This window comes from Bombus vancouverensis, chromosome 14 (assembly GCF_051014615.1).
Source record: "Bombus vancouverensis nearcticus chromosome 14, iyBomVanc1_principal, whole genome shotgun sequence".
In the NCBI taxonomy this organism is placed as follows: domain Eukaryota; kingdom Metazoa; phylum Arthropoda; class Insecta; order Hymenoptera; family Apidae; genus Bombus; species Bombus vancouverensis.
Genome location: NC_134924.1, coordinates 9,322,662 through 9,337,233, shown reverse-complemented (window position 1 = coordinate 9,337,233; position 14,572 = coordinate 9,322,662). Strand labels below are relative to the sequence as shown.

Sequence of the window (14,572 nt, the reverse complement as noted above, 5' to 3'; positions counted from 1 at the left end):
GTATTAAGATGTCAGTTAAGTTACTCTTGTTAAGCGAAAACTACGTTTATGAGACATTTATCATCGTCGTGCTGTTCCACAATCGTCACAATGGCAAGCATGGTTTCCGCGAAGGTTGCCCCCGACTGGATCACGAACATCGACGTTTGATGAAGATTTAAGCGTTCAGGGTTTATTATTTAGCGAGAAAATTTCTCGGGCTTGCGTAAGTCAATTGGAACAGGACGATACGCGGTCGAGACGTGGATAGGCACGCGCATAAGCAACACCCAAGCGCTAACAATTATTTTATTATTGGCCCAATTACGCCGTTATTGTTTTCACACACACGCGGCGTATCACTTAAAGCGGTTTGCAGCGGCTTCTGCAATCATCCGGGTGATTCAACCGGCTGGATTTTTGCGTTTCTTCGTCCGGTCGCCCATTGTCGCGTGCAACGCGTTTGTTACATGTGTCGACGCGAGAAAAAATTTCCACTGACGATTTGTTTTCGTACTCTCTTGAAGGATAGAGGGAGCTGTTTCTGAGAATTTTTTTACTCCGTTTGGGAAACTTCGGAGAGAGAGCCATTTTATTCGTTCTTCGTGTTTTCCTGTTGGAGATTTCATGTTTTCAAAGTCTTAAACCGTACTCGATCGATAAGAAGTTTCGGATAAATTGGCTCCTTCGTTACGTTCCTTGCACTGTTTAGGAGATAACGAGAAACGTGGATCGTTTAACTTCGAAAGTAGCCGAGAATTCGACAAAGCAAATTTCATGATCCTTGCGGTAAAACGGATCCCTGGAAATTGAGTTACGTTTAAAGCTTTTTATCCTCGTGTTTGAAGCTTTCCTTATAATCCGTCGCTTTATCGAGATATTCTGGCATTATACGTAAAGCAAACTTGAAAATTCTGATGGTGGTAGCAGTAAGTTCCGTGTGCCTACGATATTGCTTTCGTGTCCAAAAGCAATTTCGACTTTAGCCCCGGGAGGGCTCCCAGTTCCTTTTCCGGTGCATCAGACGAGAAACAGGACGCCAACGGTTGTGTCTCATTTTCCTGAGTAATATTATGCGCGAAAATATGCTTCCCATCTCGCGATGTCTTGACCGTATCCAAGACGGGCGACGTACTGCATAGAGACATATCTTTTTAATAAAAATTCAATTTACACGCAGCAACGAAGAGACAGGTACAAAATCAAAGTATCGATATCGACGATTAAATGAGTTTGATTAAACGAGCGAGGAAGAAGCTACGCGGGCCTCATCTTCGTAAGTGCACGTCAAGATTCGAGGGAAGAAAAAAGAAAACGTTGACGACCCATTTTCTCTGTTTTAAATATCTGCCAGAGTTTGCTGGAAAACGTGCACACGTTTACGCCGCGGTTTCAATATTCATCAAAATCTGTCCAAGTTTCGTACGCTTTGCCAATGTTACACATTCCCTTGTACATCCCTTGATTCGCTTCCCCTTTATCCTCCGGCGAGATCTTGTCTCCCCCGTGACACCTGAATCTCAGAGAACCGAGGCACAATTCGATTACCGGCTTTCAGCAGCGTGTGTCGCGTCGCGTCGCGTCGCCCTGATTCCCAAAGTTACGAACCTATTTTTCGCGATACAGGGGAACAGCAGCTTGTGACACGAGCGCAGATACCAATGACGAGAAATTTCTAGTCGCGTTTCTTTGTACGATGTCGTGCACAAGGAGGATGCGATATGACGTATCGTATCTGATATCGCTGTGAGAAATTCTTTCAAAGAGAATGGATGAAAATGTCTTTTTGCATTAGGGCTTGAATTTCTTTTCTACGGTCTACCGTCTATTTCGATGCAGCACCGTTATTTCTTACTTGATCTGACAACGGGTAGAAGTAGGTTAATTCGAGTCTATTAATCAGCTACGTCCACTGAAAATTGAAACCGAATCACCAAAATGTCGTTGCTCGTTTCACCAAATCCTCCGGGATTTCTGACCCCTAAGAATTCAATCCAGACTTCCCCTAGCGTACGCCGTTCCATTAACAAATTACTATAATACGATAAGTCCGTGTAATACGTTGCTACATCGTGTAGCATTTTAACGTGCACCAATAATAATCGACCAGGCGAGGACAGTACGAAATGCGAAAAGTTGTAGGTTCCAAAGATCGAGATAACGCACGCGGGTGCAGTGTCACGTTCAGTGTCACTTTATCTTGCCGAGGAGGAAACGATGTCTGGGCTGATCTCCGTGGGCACCGAGTTCCGATGTCACGTTCCGGGGCTCGCTATCGCGAGCTGTTGATGAGCGTCAACACCGATCAGCAAACGAGCCTGTAATTTCGAGAATCAACGGGTGTCGCGTCGAATGTCGTTCGTCTTTCTATTTTCTATCGTATCGCCTGCTCGTGTTGTATCTTATCGAAACTATCGTCGTGATTGCACTCGCAAACATCGAAATAGGTGTCCATCCTTGGTCCATTTGTTCACTAGCTTCTTCTTCTTCTTCTTCTATTATAGTTCGTGTCTGCGTATATGACACACCTTGTAATCTTCGAGATCGAGTGTGACTTCTTGATGATCAAATGTAGGATACCTGACACTTCGTTTTCCTCTTTTCTTCTTTTACTTCCGCGACACGCTACGCTCGAGCAATATATCTTTTAACTCGCTACGTCTTATTTCAAAATTTCTTTTTATCGTTCGACTGCCTGTCACGTGTCACGGGTTTTCATGATTCATAGAAGTGTTTTTAAATTGATTCGATTCCCCCACACGCGGAGCATTAATGTTATTGCTTTTATCCGCTAATATCGCGGAAAGCTTTCGTCCGAGACAATGTTCCTCGCTCGATACCTCCGTTAAACTAATATTTTTCTCACATCTAGATTTTCTTATGGAAAACCGTGTAGAGGAAGTTACGTTTTTAATTAAAAAATTATCCGGCGAATAAATGGTCGAAACATTAGTACGATGATTTAGATCAAAGGACACGTATCGAAATATATAAAACGTTTTAAAAGTAAATCTTCTAGATCGGAAGTTTCTTGAGCGTACGATATTTCATAGAACACCAGTTGTGCCGGGGAAGCGTTTGTTTGGATAGCGGTATCAAAAAATTGATAACGACGAGCTCTCATCTTACGTCAAGAATTATTCGGTCGCCTGTACGCGTCGTGTAAATCTTCGTGACACCATCTTTATCATCTCCAGAGCACGCGTCGAACGCCACCAATTTCTCGTTTGATTTTAATACGAGTGGAAAGTATTCCGTGAGCTACCTCGGATGAAATTCGCCGTGCTGCAAAATATTTTCGAACGCCTTGTTTTTCAGTGTGCTTGAAATTCCAAGAGTTTCTTCGTATATGCGAGTATAATTGGGAAAATATAATTTCTCGCGTGAAAATTTTGTTAGGCCAGCTTTTAACCTGACAATGGAAAAAGATCGATTTAACGTTGCGTGAGAGAAACGACGAACTACGTGGTGGATTAAACGTTCATAGAAAATTCACGGAAACTTTTTGAGTAATAAATACTGAAACGTAAGGAACGTGTGTCCTTCTGTTACGCTACTAGTACGCGTTCATATTTGTCGAGCAAAGAAGAAGAAGCTCAGAGGATTCTGGATGGTTTCAAGCGTATCAGAAGGAATCTGTACGCGTAACCGGGCGAAAATCATGTGAAAATCTTTGGCTGGTACGTGCCGGTTTAAAGGCTATCAAAACTACGAATGTCTGCACATGTTACGCGTTGCATAATATATTTTCAGGAGGGTCGTTTAAGATGGGTCGGGGGTGTACACGTCTCCGTTCTCCCTTCTGCACCCGCTCTGCCTCTCTGCCGGCAGGGTTTCATCGACCAATCGGTGTTGGGGTGGAGCTTAAACCGCACCACGGCGTCAGCAGCTCTTCTCTTTCGCGAAGGCCTTCCTCTGTTTCACCTACATTTACGCCTCTTGTGTCTCTACCCCTTTTACCTGGTCTATATACGGTTCAGAGGCTTTTCCAAGGCCCCTCGTCGATGCCAGTGCCGCTGCCGATCAAAATCAGCGATACGTGACTTCGATCGTCGACACCTTTTGGCTAATTTTTCTTTCTTTCTTTCCCCCCTCGTCATTACGTACGGTCCACTTCTCACTACGCGTGTCTATACTCGAATAATTAAATTGACGTTGAACTGACGGAAGGTGAATTTTGCTTTCAGATCCGCCACTGAATGGAGCCCAATTGGAGCATCAACATCTCGTCCCTAAGTCTGCCAGCGAATGTAAGTCGATTAAAATTCCTTGTTGTTGGTTGCTTAATTGATAAACTAACATTTATTTCGTAAAAGATAGAGATTTTCTCGAGTTTCGGAATCACAGTACGAACAAAGACGATAGATATCTGGTAAAATTTTCTAGATAGGATTAACGTTTGTATTTACTTTGTTCGGAAAATCGTAAAAAGAACAAACAAACGTTCATTCTGATTGCTGCAAAAGGTACTGTCTGCGTCTTCATTCGTCCCTTTATTCGTTTCAAACTTATCTCAGCCTCTTCTTCTCACCCTGGAACTCGTATTTTTCCGCACAAAGGGGAAACTAGGTAGACGTATATACGTAGTCAACATCTGATCTATACCCCGCTAGAGGATTTCCACGTGACTTTTCCATTCTACGGCGGCTGGATAGGCTCCGTGGAAGAGGCTTCGCCAACTTTCTCGTTTTCTCCCTTTTCTTTCGCGCCTCATTGTCGGGACGAGTTAAAAAGAAACTCCTCCGGCTGCATGAAGAGCAACGAGAGGCCGATCGATGAGAGAACAGAGGGATTCGTTATCATGCTATCCACCCTTCATGGTCGTAGCCTCCGAGGGGCCATCTTTCCTCGACTTATCCATTTATTCGATCTTCCGTGTGTGACGTCTAGGTCAACAATGATTTCTAGCGATCGCACTTTCATGCACCTTGGTCGTCTATCGAACGTCGATATCGAAAAATATCTTTCGCGATATTTCTGTGGCGCTGCAATTATTATTATCTTAGCAAAGCCTTGCCTTACCTTGGGCATCGAGACGATGCACTAGCCCGAGAACGTATTTGTAAAAACAGAGAAATTAACATTTATCTTCGAACACGTATTTTTCAACACGTATCCCTCTAATAAATATAGGAGAACCGCTACATTTCATCAACTCCCATTGATATTATAATTATCTCGTAAAAGGCCGCTTTTCACTGTTCTAAGCGCGATGCTGACAAGCTGCCCCGTCAGCTATCTGCAGCGTCACGCGCAGTCCCAGCGTATCAAATTTAAACGGGATCCCTTTTCCAACATTCTTTTTCCGAAACATTTTTCTCCGCATTCGACAGGAGACAGAAAAGAAAGAAAAAGATTACTGGACCAGCGATACAACGTTTCGCGTATTGTAGCTGTTATTTACAGTGACACTTTTTCGTGGCTGTTACAAAAGAAGGGAGTGGAAAGGGGTTAAGAACGAAAAGGAACCGCACGGGTTTCGGGTTACAGGAACCGCTTCTGACCCGAATCGTCGATTGTTGCTCGGTCACGAGCGATAAATTCGCGAGTTATATGGGGCACCGGCCGAGTTCACCAGGAGGTGTTTGTAGGAGGGCGAGGACCGGCTACAGGGAATGTCTCCTCGACCCAATTCCCAGCGGTCGCAGATTATACGCACCCAATGCGGCGTTTCGCATCCGCCACCCGTGTACCGTGTCCAGTGCCTAAATCGCGAGCTTTCGATTCCCTCGCTTACCCCTCGATGACCAACTGCTGCTCATCACGAAAATCCTTCCTTTGACTCGCTCTTTGACGAAGTCCTTTCGACCACGCTGGTTAGGCCAACTTACAAAGCGATCAGGCTGGATTTGGAACGCGTTTGCCAAGTTTTCTGGGGGAACTCGAGCGCAATGGATACAGACAGCTTTAATTCATCAGATGTTTATATGCCAACGATTACAAGGATTAAAAAGTCTGATTTTTATTTCATACACAGCTTAGCAATATGGCTTGTTGTTAAGATCAAAGTTAAAATTTACTTCGAAGGAAATCTCTGGAGATTTTTAATGTTCGATGAAAGGTTAAACGTTAGGGTGGCAATATAATTCGGCCGCCTATGGAGAAATAAATGAAATAGGAGAAAATATTTGGAAAGGTATAATATAAAAGATATAGAAATATAAATACACGCATAAATACAACTTTAAGGACGATTAGCGTCGTCGATTAAACTTTTCGCTTTCTCTCCGATTGTTGCACCGTCAATTGATCGATCGAGTATTTTTACCTGGCTCTCCTCGAAGCCATGAATTTTGTTTTCCTGAAAGTTTCGCCGGAGAGTTTCGAGCTTGCAACTCGTTGCAGCTAAAGTACACCATAAATATCCATTGCCGGGGCAACTTTGATAATCCTGCTAACAAAGTTGCCAGTAATTAATCCTCAAATATCTGTCCAGTCACCTGCATCGTGTTCATCTCGAATCAATCTGCATTAACTACAACGGAGACCAGAGGCAAAGATATTTCTCTCTAATTTGTCATTTGAGCGAAGTTTGTCTAACAAATGCGTTCGGCGAACAATCTATCCTACCCACGTATCGTCCAATTACGTTGTATCGTGTCGCGCGTAATGAATTTGCGGGCTCGATATCGATGCTTTTGTTCGTCGCGTCGGATACCTTCGGTTTTCCTTGTTTGTTTCAAAGCCGCGCCGTTCAACGCGTAATTTATATAATTACGAGAATACTAATTCCCCCTATTACCGCTGGTAACGCCATTAAAATAGAAAGCAGGATGAATTATCGATTACCTAGGCAACGGGGGTACGTCTAGATTAGTTCTCGGATAACAGTGAAAACGTGGCTGCGATAACGTCACCGTACCGTGTACACAGATTCGATAATTCGCTGTAAATTATTTGTTCGTTAATTTCCTTTTCTCGATTATCTAATAATTAGCGTAGTTCTCTTTGTAAAATGTCGTCGATTAATGTTCACCGTGACAGAAGAAGCGAGGCGAACAGAGAAAATAGAAAGGAACAAGTTCTATTCTGGCATCGTGTTTCTCGTGGTTTAATTACTCGTTAATTGGATAAACGTGGCGGCTAGAGAAACACCTTAATCCCATGATATTTCATAATCGCGTGAAACAACCGTTTACTCTTCGTGGAACGTGCGAAATAGGTGGAATAGGGGAAAGAGACGCTTTTGTACGTTGAACGTTTAAGCCAGCCATTCTCGAAATTTTTAGCAGGAAACGGGCATTACGTTAAAGCTTCCGGACTGCTTTTGATCCGAGCTTTGAAAGCCATTTCAGATAAGTGGCGAGATGGCTCTCGATCCGCCATAACTTTCAATTTTTTTAACTTAAAAGACCTTCGTTTTCATACTCGCAGGGTAACTGGCACCTAATTTCGTCTGTAAGATTCAACGCATTCTCTATCGAAGACTAATTACGCTAATTTCACATGTGATTAGTGTCACACCTTTATCGACGCTGTGTTCACCGTATTTTTCTCCCTCTTATTAGCAGAATCAGTCACTCGCAATAAATAATCACATCAAACTCTCGTCGTACAACGTACAAGGACAATTTTTTTTTATTTGGAAGAATTTTACAATCAATTCTCATTGAGAATTATAAGTAAATTATTCTGGCGTGGTACTATAACCTGAATAATAAATGTTTACTGTATGTTTGATTCTAGTTGAATCTACTGTTTAAATCTAGAAGGGTACAAGGAAAATGGCAGTGAAAATGTATCTTCTTGGAATTCTAGCAGAATCACTGCCACGCGTAATTTTCCATTTCTTCAGCCGCGTTCTACGTATTCATCAGTGGTTATAAAGCCGCAATAATTTATATACGACGCCGGCTAGCTCATAGAATTTTAATAATGCCGCGGTCATAAATCGGGCCGAAGGACGCCGATAAATATAGCAACGCGTTAAAAAATTGACGTCTATCGTTCGATCGGGTCGAGAGAATAATTAATCGATGTTCCGGTATCGAAGCTGGTGAGACACGGGCCAAGACGCGAATCGCGCGACGGTAGTCCCAATTGCCGGTTCGAATGTGCCGTTCGAAATTTGATTAGGTTAATTGAATAACGGGCTTATTTCGGTGGCCGAGCGACCAGTTGGACGAAGCCATCGTTCCGCTTCAGAATTAAACAGCCGGGACACGAATCTACGGCCCAGCGTACGCGATATAAACGACTTAGTTGAACGAGGAATGCGGAATGCATCGGTGCTATCCTATTGATTACTTTGGTTTCACTCGTCGCCGAGAACGCCTGTCGATTGAACCGAACCGGACGCTCTTGGAATCTCAATGATTTTTCATTCGACTTTCCGCTGGAATTCTCCAACAATGTCTCGAAAACAGTGAGATATATTTACCGTTTTAATAACATCCAAATACAATAATCGGATAAGATTCTGACAAAGTGTTTATACAAGAGTGAAATACATCTGCCTTTTCGATAACGTTTATAGAAAAGGAAATCTGATAATGAGATAAGATGCCTGTAAATAGAACGCCTCCGAAAAAGTGAAATATTCATATTTCCGATAACGTTGATAGTAAGAGCTCGAGAATAAGACTGACGATTGGACAAGATTCTTGAATAATGGATAAAATGTCAGCGAGCGGGAAACAGCCAGCAGCGTACATCTTTATATCGTTAAAAAGAAACGCGTTTTATGGCGTATAAAAAGGAATCGCGCAGACAGGTATATCGGCTGGGGTTTGCCAGTTAATCTTCACTCTGGCATTTTTACGGTTCATAATTTGATAGCTTTATGACAGGCGATTTTTACGGGACGATGATTCGCCGGTCCAAGGTTCCCGTGGTTCGATAACTGTGCGATCGGGACGTTGGTAAAAGCCAGTGGTCTTGTTTGATTCGCTGTTATTTCGATAAACTAATATTTCCACGCGCTGCCATAATTCAATTGTTGTCGAACTCCGTTGCCCCGCTTAACCGTGGCGTAATTAGATTCTACCTGGCCTCACTCCCCTCTTATTTATACGGATAGTTCCGGAGAACGATAGTTTCGAAGTGTTTGATCTCGTTCGCGTTCTCGGCTTCCGCTACGGTAAATTAACGAACCTACAGATATATACACGTGTACGTTATGTATAGACGATAGAATTCGCGTGAGATTTCGATTGGTGATTAGATTTCCGCGCGTGATTCGCGATCCAATGACGCGAACGATCGCTGGATCAAGCGATATCGGGCCGGGCTATTATCGATTCGTGGCAAGTCCCAAGGCCACTTTCCACAATCGTTTAGCATTACGCGGTCATGTGGGCGCATGGCCTCTGCTCCGAGCGTCTAATCGCCTACTTAGATACGAGGTATACGTCTCGTGTTTACGGATACTCGTTCACGCGAATAATAATAATAATAATAATAATAGTCGTGCTGCAAGCAGTATTTTACATACGACGACGTGGATGAGATCGAATGACTGTAATTAAGTAACTTTCCAGCAGAGAATTTGCTTTTTTTTAAAAGTAGGAAATTTTATCTTTTTTGCTATTCTTTCTTTATCTATCGAATCCTCTCAATCTTTTGTAACGTGCACTGCGTTTAATAACTCGGTGTCACGTAATTTCTCGTTGCGTGTCTATCGTCGCGTTATATTCATGGATACGAAACAATCAGAAAAATACGTCGTTAAATAAATGATAGAAGTCGATGTCTCGATCTTTCATCGATGCACAAGCTGAAAGACGAAATACACGATGTTCTGTTCAGAGGAAACTTGGGTCGTATCGAAGTAGAGTAAACAAGAATCTGACGCGTCTCGGGAGTTGTCTGAAAATCATGAAAGTCTTCTTACACTCTTATTGCCAGCGTTCCCTGATGATACGCCGGAACAGAATCTCCTCTTTGTACTTACACGCAACGCCCTCGATTCGAGGACATTTAATATGTTCCTATCTCGAGTAACATGCGAATATTTCATCTATCCATTATTTCGCTGAAAACTGGAAGAGAAGAAGGAAACAGAAGGGCAAAGGAGGAAAATACGAGTAGGTTCTCGCGTATTTGGTATGGCAGCATTTATCTTCCGCATTTAGAAATTTCGATCGATTTTCATTTATGAAAAAGGGGCTCTCGGTCCAGATGAAATTCCATCGACGATATCGATTTCACTTTCCTCCAATTTTTATATCCTAATAAACTTCGCGATCCTCAATTTTCCTCTGTTTTTCTTTACTTTTGTTATCGCATTTTTATTCCGTTCCCGAATACGCAATAAGCATAAAAATATTGAATGTTCATTGGTGAGAAAAAGTCGAATGCCGAAGTTGAGAAAATCGACGATTAACGCGCAGAGAAATTCGTTGAAAAGGTAATTCGCTTCGTCGTTGGAACTAATTTTAGTAACCTGACGATAAATTCCCACTCGAGGAGTCGTTTATCTTTTGGAACTGCATTTTTTCTTCCGTGAAATTGGGAAAGTTCCCTTGTGTCTAATTCTTGAATAATAGCCAGCGAATTTAGCTTCTTTGTAATATGCGCGTGTCTTACATTTTGTATCTTGCGTTTTGTTCGTCTTTCTTCTCTTTACTGCTTCTTCGCTGTTAAGGAAGAATTTTAAGAGTCAACGAGATGAAACATTCATTAGGAAATATCTAGAGAAGTAAAATGTTGCTTGTTCTCGACGGTGTTCGAAGTAAAATACGTGCGTAAAATATTTAACGAGGCATAAACATTTACGTGCGTGCAACGACGCCTGTAAAACTATACTTAAAGCAAAAATCGTAATGGAAAATTCCATTACCAGGCAGAATTTATCGAATGAGAATCTTTTTAATATAAAAACAGACTTTCAGAGTTTCCTAGTCCCAGAAATAGCAATCTATCAAATATTCGCGCCTTAATAAAATATACACGTCCTTTCTAAATTATTAGTTTTCCTCCGTTGTATCCGAGTTTCGATATTTAGTCGCACCGTCTCTTCGTGATCGATAAATTTTTCGATCTAATTTTGGAAATTTCGAAATTTCCCTAGTCGGTTCCACTAATTTCCACGATAATCGACGCGCATTGTGTTATCGAATTTTCATCAAGAAACCACCGCGAAGGCCGACGAGATTAAAGTCGTTACTAGTCCGTTAATAGAGACATGGCAGGTTCATCTGGTCGAGATCTTCGCACGAAGACGTGCGGCCTTGAACCAAGCTTTTCTACCTTCACCCTCAATGCGCCGACCCTGATAACCTTATTTATAAACTCGGGCCACTATCTCGTTGCCTACAGGCTTTACTCTTCAATTTCATCCTTCTGCGAAACTAGAAGGTCAATTCGACACCAATCTCGAAGATTCTACAACCTTTATTTTCTCGCGCTTTCAAAGAAACTTCGTTATTTCGCGATTCACGATAACACAATCGACGATATTTCAGCCGTTCGAACGAAATTCAAAATGCAAATTCACCCTTTCAACCTGCATTTCCGGACATACTCGCAGGAAACGTTGCAAGAGAGAAACAGGAATTTTCTTAGGAAACAAGTGGCAAAAGATCACGCTTGGAATCTTCTCGATGAATTGCGCGCAAGTTTCGTAACAATTTTCTACGTATTCGAGGTACGTCGCGTCGTCCAGCATTCCGCTAATTGCGTTTCTCTGTCCATCGAGCGTGCGATTTAACGTCTTCTGAAAAGAACGGACTTTGGCCGTAAATCTTCGTCGTGGTAACACGGAATGAAGTGTGTCGAATGTAGAAAATTCGCTGGATGGAGAACGGAATTCGTCCGATCGCTTCGTTACTGGAAATCGAAAGAGTTCCAACCTCCAAAATAACGATGGCGAAGTTCATTGGCTGCGACCTTATTCCAGCCATATTCTCCTGAACGCAGACCTCGATCGTTAACTGGGGCATGGCACGCAATTTCTATCCTAGACCTTCGTGCCCGACGTTTTCCTATCGAGCGATCCTTCGCCGCGATAATTGCTTGTATAACCGGTGATCTTGAGACGATATTATATATTCGTCGCTAATACGACGAAAGCCCAAACACATCACGCTTTCTGCAGAACAGTTTCCGCCGGAATCGCTTTGTGTTTTCTGTTACGATCCGTTACGCTACTCTGTCTCGTTACGATCGCAGGTGTACAGTATCGATCCAGTCGAGGGTTGTATCGTAGCCCAGTGCCGAGGTCGAGTATATCGTAGGCGAGTGTGAATTTTTCCCTGATTGCTTCAACTTTTGCGGGGAAACGTCGATTTCCATATGGACTGCGGTATTTACAAGCTTTGTTTCGTATTATCTGCCACAGTGGATCGGTTTGCGCGTCTGAAATATCGATTCCAGCGCACTCTGCGCGAAACATACGAGACACATCTTTATACCATGTAACGCTGCGTGCCACAATTTCGATAGTACAATATCGTGCCGCGTTCTACCACGTACATCTCGCGTCATCTGTGAATGTTACATTCACGCGTATGCTATGTTTCCAAGCTGTTCAATTTTTTCCGAAACTATTGTTCTTTCCGAATCGATCGAAGTAAATTTCCACCCCGTTTCAAGACACGTGTATCATCGACCCTTGATCGAATTTTCAACTACACGGCATACAGTTCGATCAATTAAAGGCACGTCTGTAAACAGATTAAGGAGCAGAAGGTATCGTATTCGCGACAGGTCGAGGGTGTGGCAGAACCACCCTGACCGACAACGTCTTGACGTGACGTCGCGCTGAGGCCCTGAACTGAATCGAGGTTCATTGTCTGTGACCTTACCTCGCCTGCTGTGCAGCCTTATTCATAAATGCAGGGTTCTCGATTGTTAACTGGCGCCAGGCATGCGATCTATCGCTCGTGCACCCTTCTCACCCTTCGAACTGTCGACAGGGGCTGCACGGATACGACAACAGTTACACAAGTGCTCGGTAGTATAGAGCGGAGCTGCTTGTGTTTCTTAGAGAAACTGCCGACCCGACCTTCCTACCATGCAGTCTCTCGATCAATCGAATCGACCGATTCTTGGAATATTTCGCGGGATTTCGAGATGCATAGCTTGGAAGATGTGTGGTTTCGTTTTCGGCGCAATGTGAGTGGAGAAAAATTTGCCAATTTCGAAATCTTTTCACATGAAACGTAAAATTCGTCTTTGCGTATTATTAGTTCTCTGCGTATTGTTAGGAATTTATTTTTTATCATTCGAAAACAACGAACCAAGTATTCTGATAGTACAGAAAATATTTTAATCGCAATTTGTATACTTTGTAAAGTAGAGAATATCTCCGTACCAATTTTATTGCGATATCTTAACGCGTATCTTAATTGAGTTTAAGATCAGTTCGAAAATGTATAAATGAATAGAATAAGAGAAAGAGATTAAAGCGAAAAGAAAATTCATTCGTCAGATGTTATCGTTGAATCTCGTCGTTGTTATCTATAAACCTGTGATTAGAGGATTTTAATTCGATGTTCGACGTCACGGAACGACTTTAGTCGCGCGGGTTCGAGTCGTAAAAATGACTCCCGCGGCACCACGAGTAAACTGTAACGGAGCTGGCAACACGGAGGGAGCGTAATTGTCCTAATTAAATTCACGACACCGGCGCTTTCGCAGAGAAGTTTTAATGAAACGTTAGCGGAACTGTACGGCCCCGAGGAAACGGTGAAACCAGCCGTCATCCACGTTTCCATCGTTCTATCGCGTCCATGCTACCTTTTTCCAATTTCATCCAATCTCTTTTCTGTAATTTACCGTTGTAGATTACCGTAGATTACTCGCAACAGATAAGATATCGTCTTGTCACGATTCAGACGATATTCAAATCGTTACGAATATTAGTATCGATTTGTAAATAGTAAGTAGCGTTAACGGAAGACGCGAAGGATCAGCGGAAGAAAATGCTAAAAGGTTTCTTCTGTACTAACAGAACGAACAGCGGCTGAAAGTTGACTAACGGAAGATCGGTTGGTTTTTTCTTTTTTATTTTTTAATTTCTACTTTACAATTTGTCCAGCTGGACATTTGATCAATTTTTCTAACTTAATTGCCAAATAACATGTGAATGGCTACCCTCAGCGGGATGCGATCTTCGAGTTTGACTATTTTATTTCTTTACTGAGGTCAGTTGGGTGTTTTCTTTTTAGTCTTCTTTCTATGAGAGTTTCATTCGCTTCAGCAGCCACCTGGTTTGGATGTGTTGCCGTTCTTTCCTTGTATTTTTCTGCGTACCTGCTGATTTCTTCTTTAACCGTTGGTATTTTTAAGTCTTTGCAGATTGGTTGGTTATCCACATTTTAGAAATCAAACAGAAACGGACCATCCTTCTGGTCCTCTTGGTTCGCAAACATTCAAAATGTCCTGTTCTCCCGCGATGAATTTTATAAGCAGAAAAGTTCAGTCTTTAAGAACCATTGTATTTATTTGTTTCAAGAAATAACCGCAGTTTACGCAGTCAACGTCTCTATGTTAAAATTTCCGGGTTATACTCTCTTCTTATTTCTTAGCCGACTTACCTTACGATCTAAAATACCAATTCCTACATTTTACACGACCTAGAGTCTCGCAGTTCCATGAATGATCTTTTACACACGTCACCTTGTGTATTGCACGTTTTGAACGGGGAAAT

General features: G+C 42.4%; 1 protein-coding gene across 4 annotated transcripts in view; it reads left to right on the top strand.

The window, feature by feature from the left end:
* kcc (solute carrier family 12 member kcc) overlaps positions 1–14,572 on the top strand; it is a 100,647-nt gene that overhangs the window by 8,806 nt on the left and 77,269 nt on the right. For all 4 annotated transcript variants that reach the window (XM_033328979.2, XM_033328962.2, XM_033328970.2 and 1 more), the window contains exon 2: positions 4,167–4,229. In XM_033328979.2, coding sequence (XP_033184870.1) covers positions 4,167–4,229 — 63 coding nt within the window. The remainder of the gene's footprint in view (positions 1–4,166; positions 4,230–14,572) is intronic.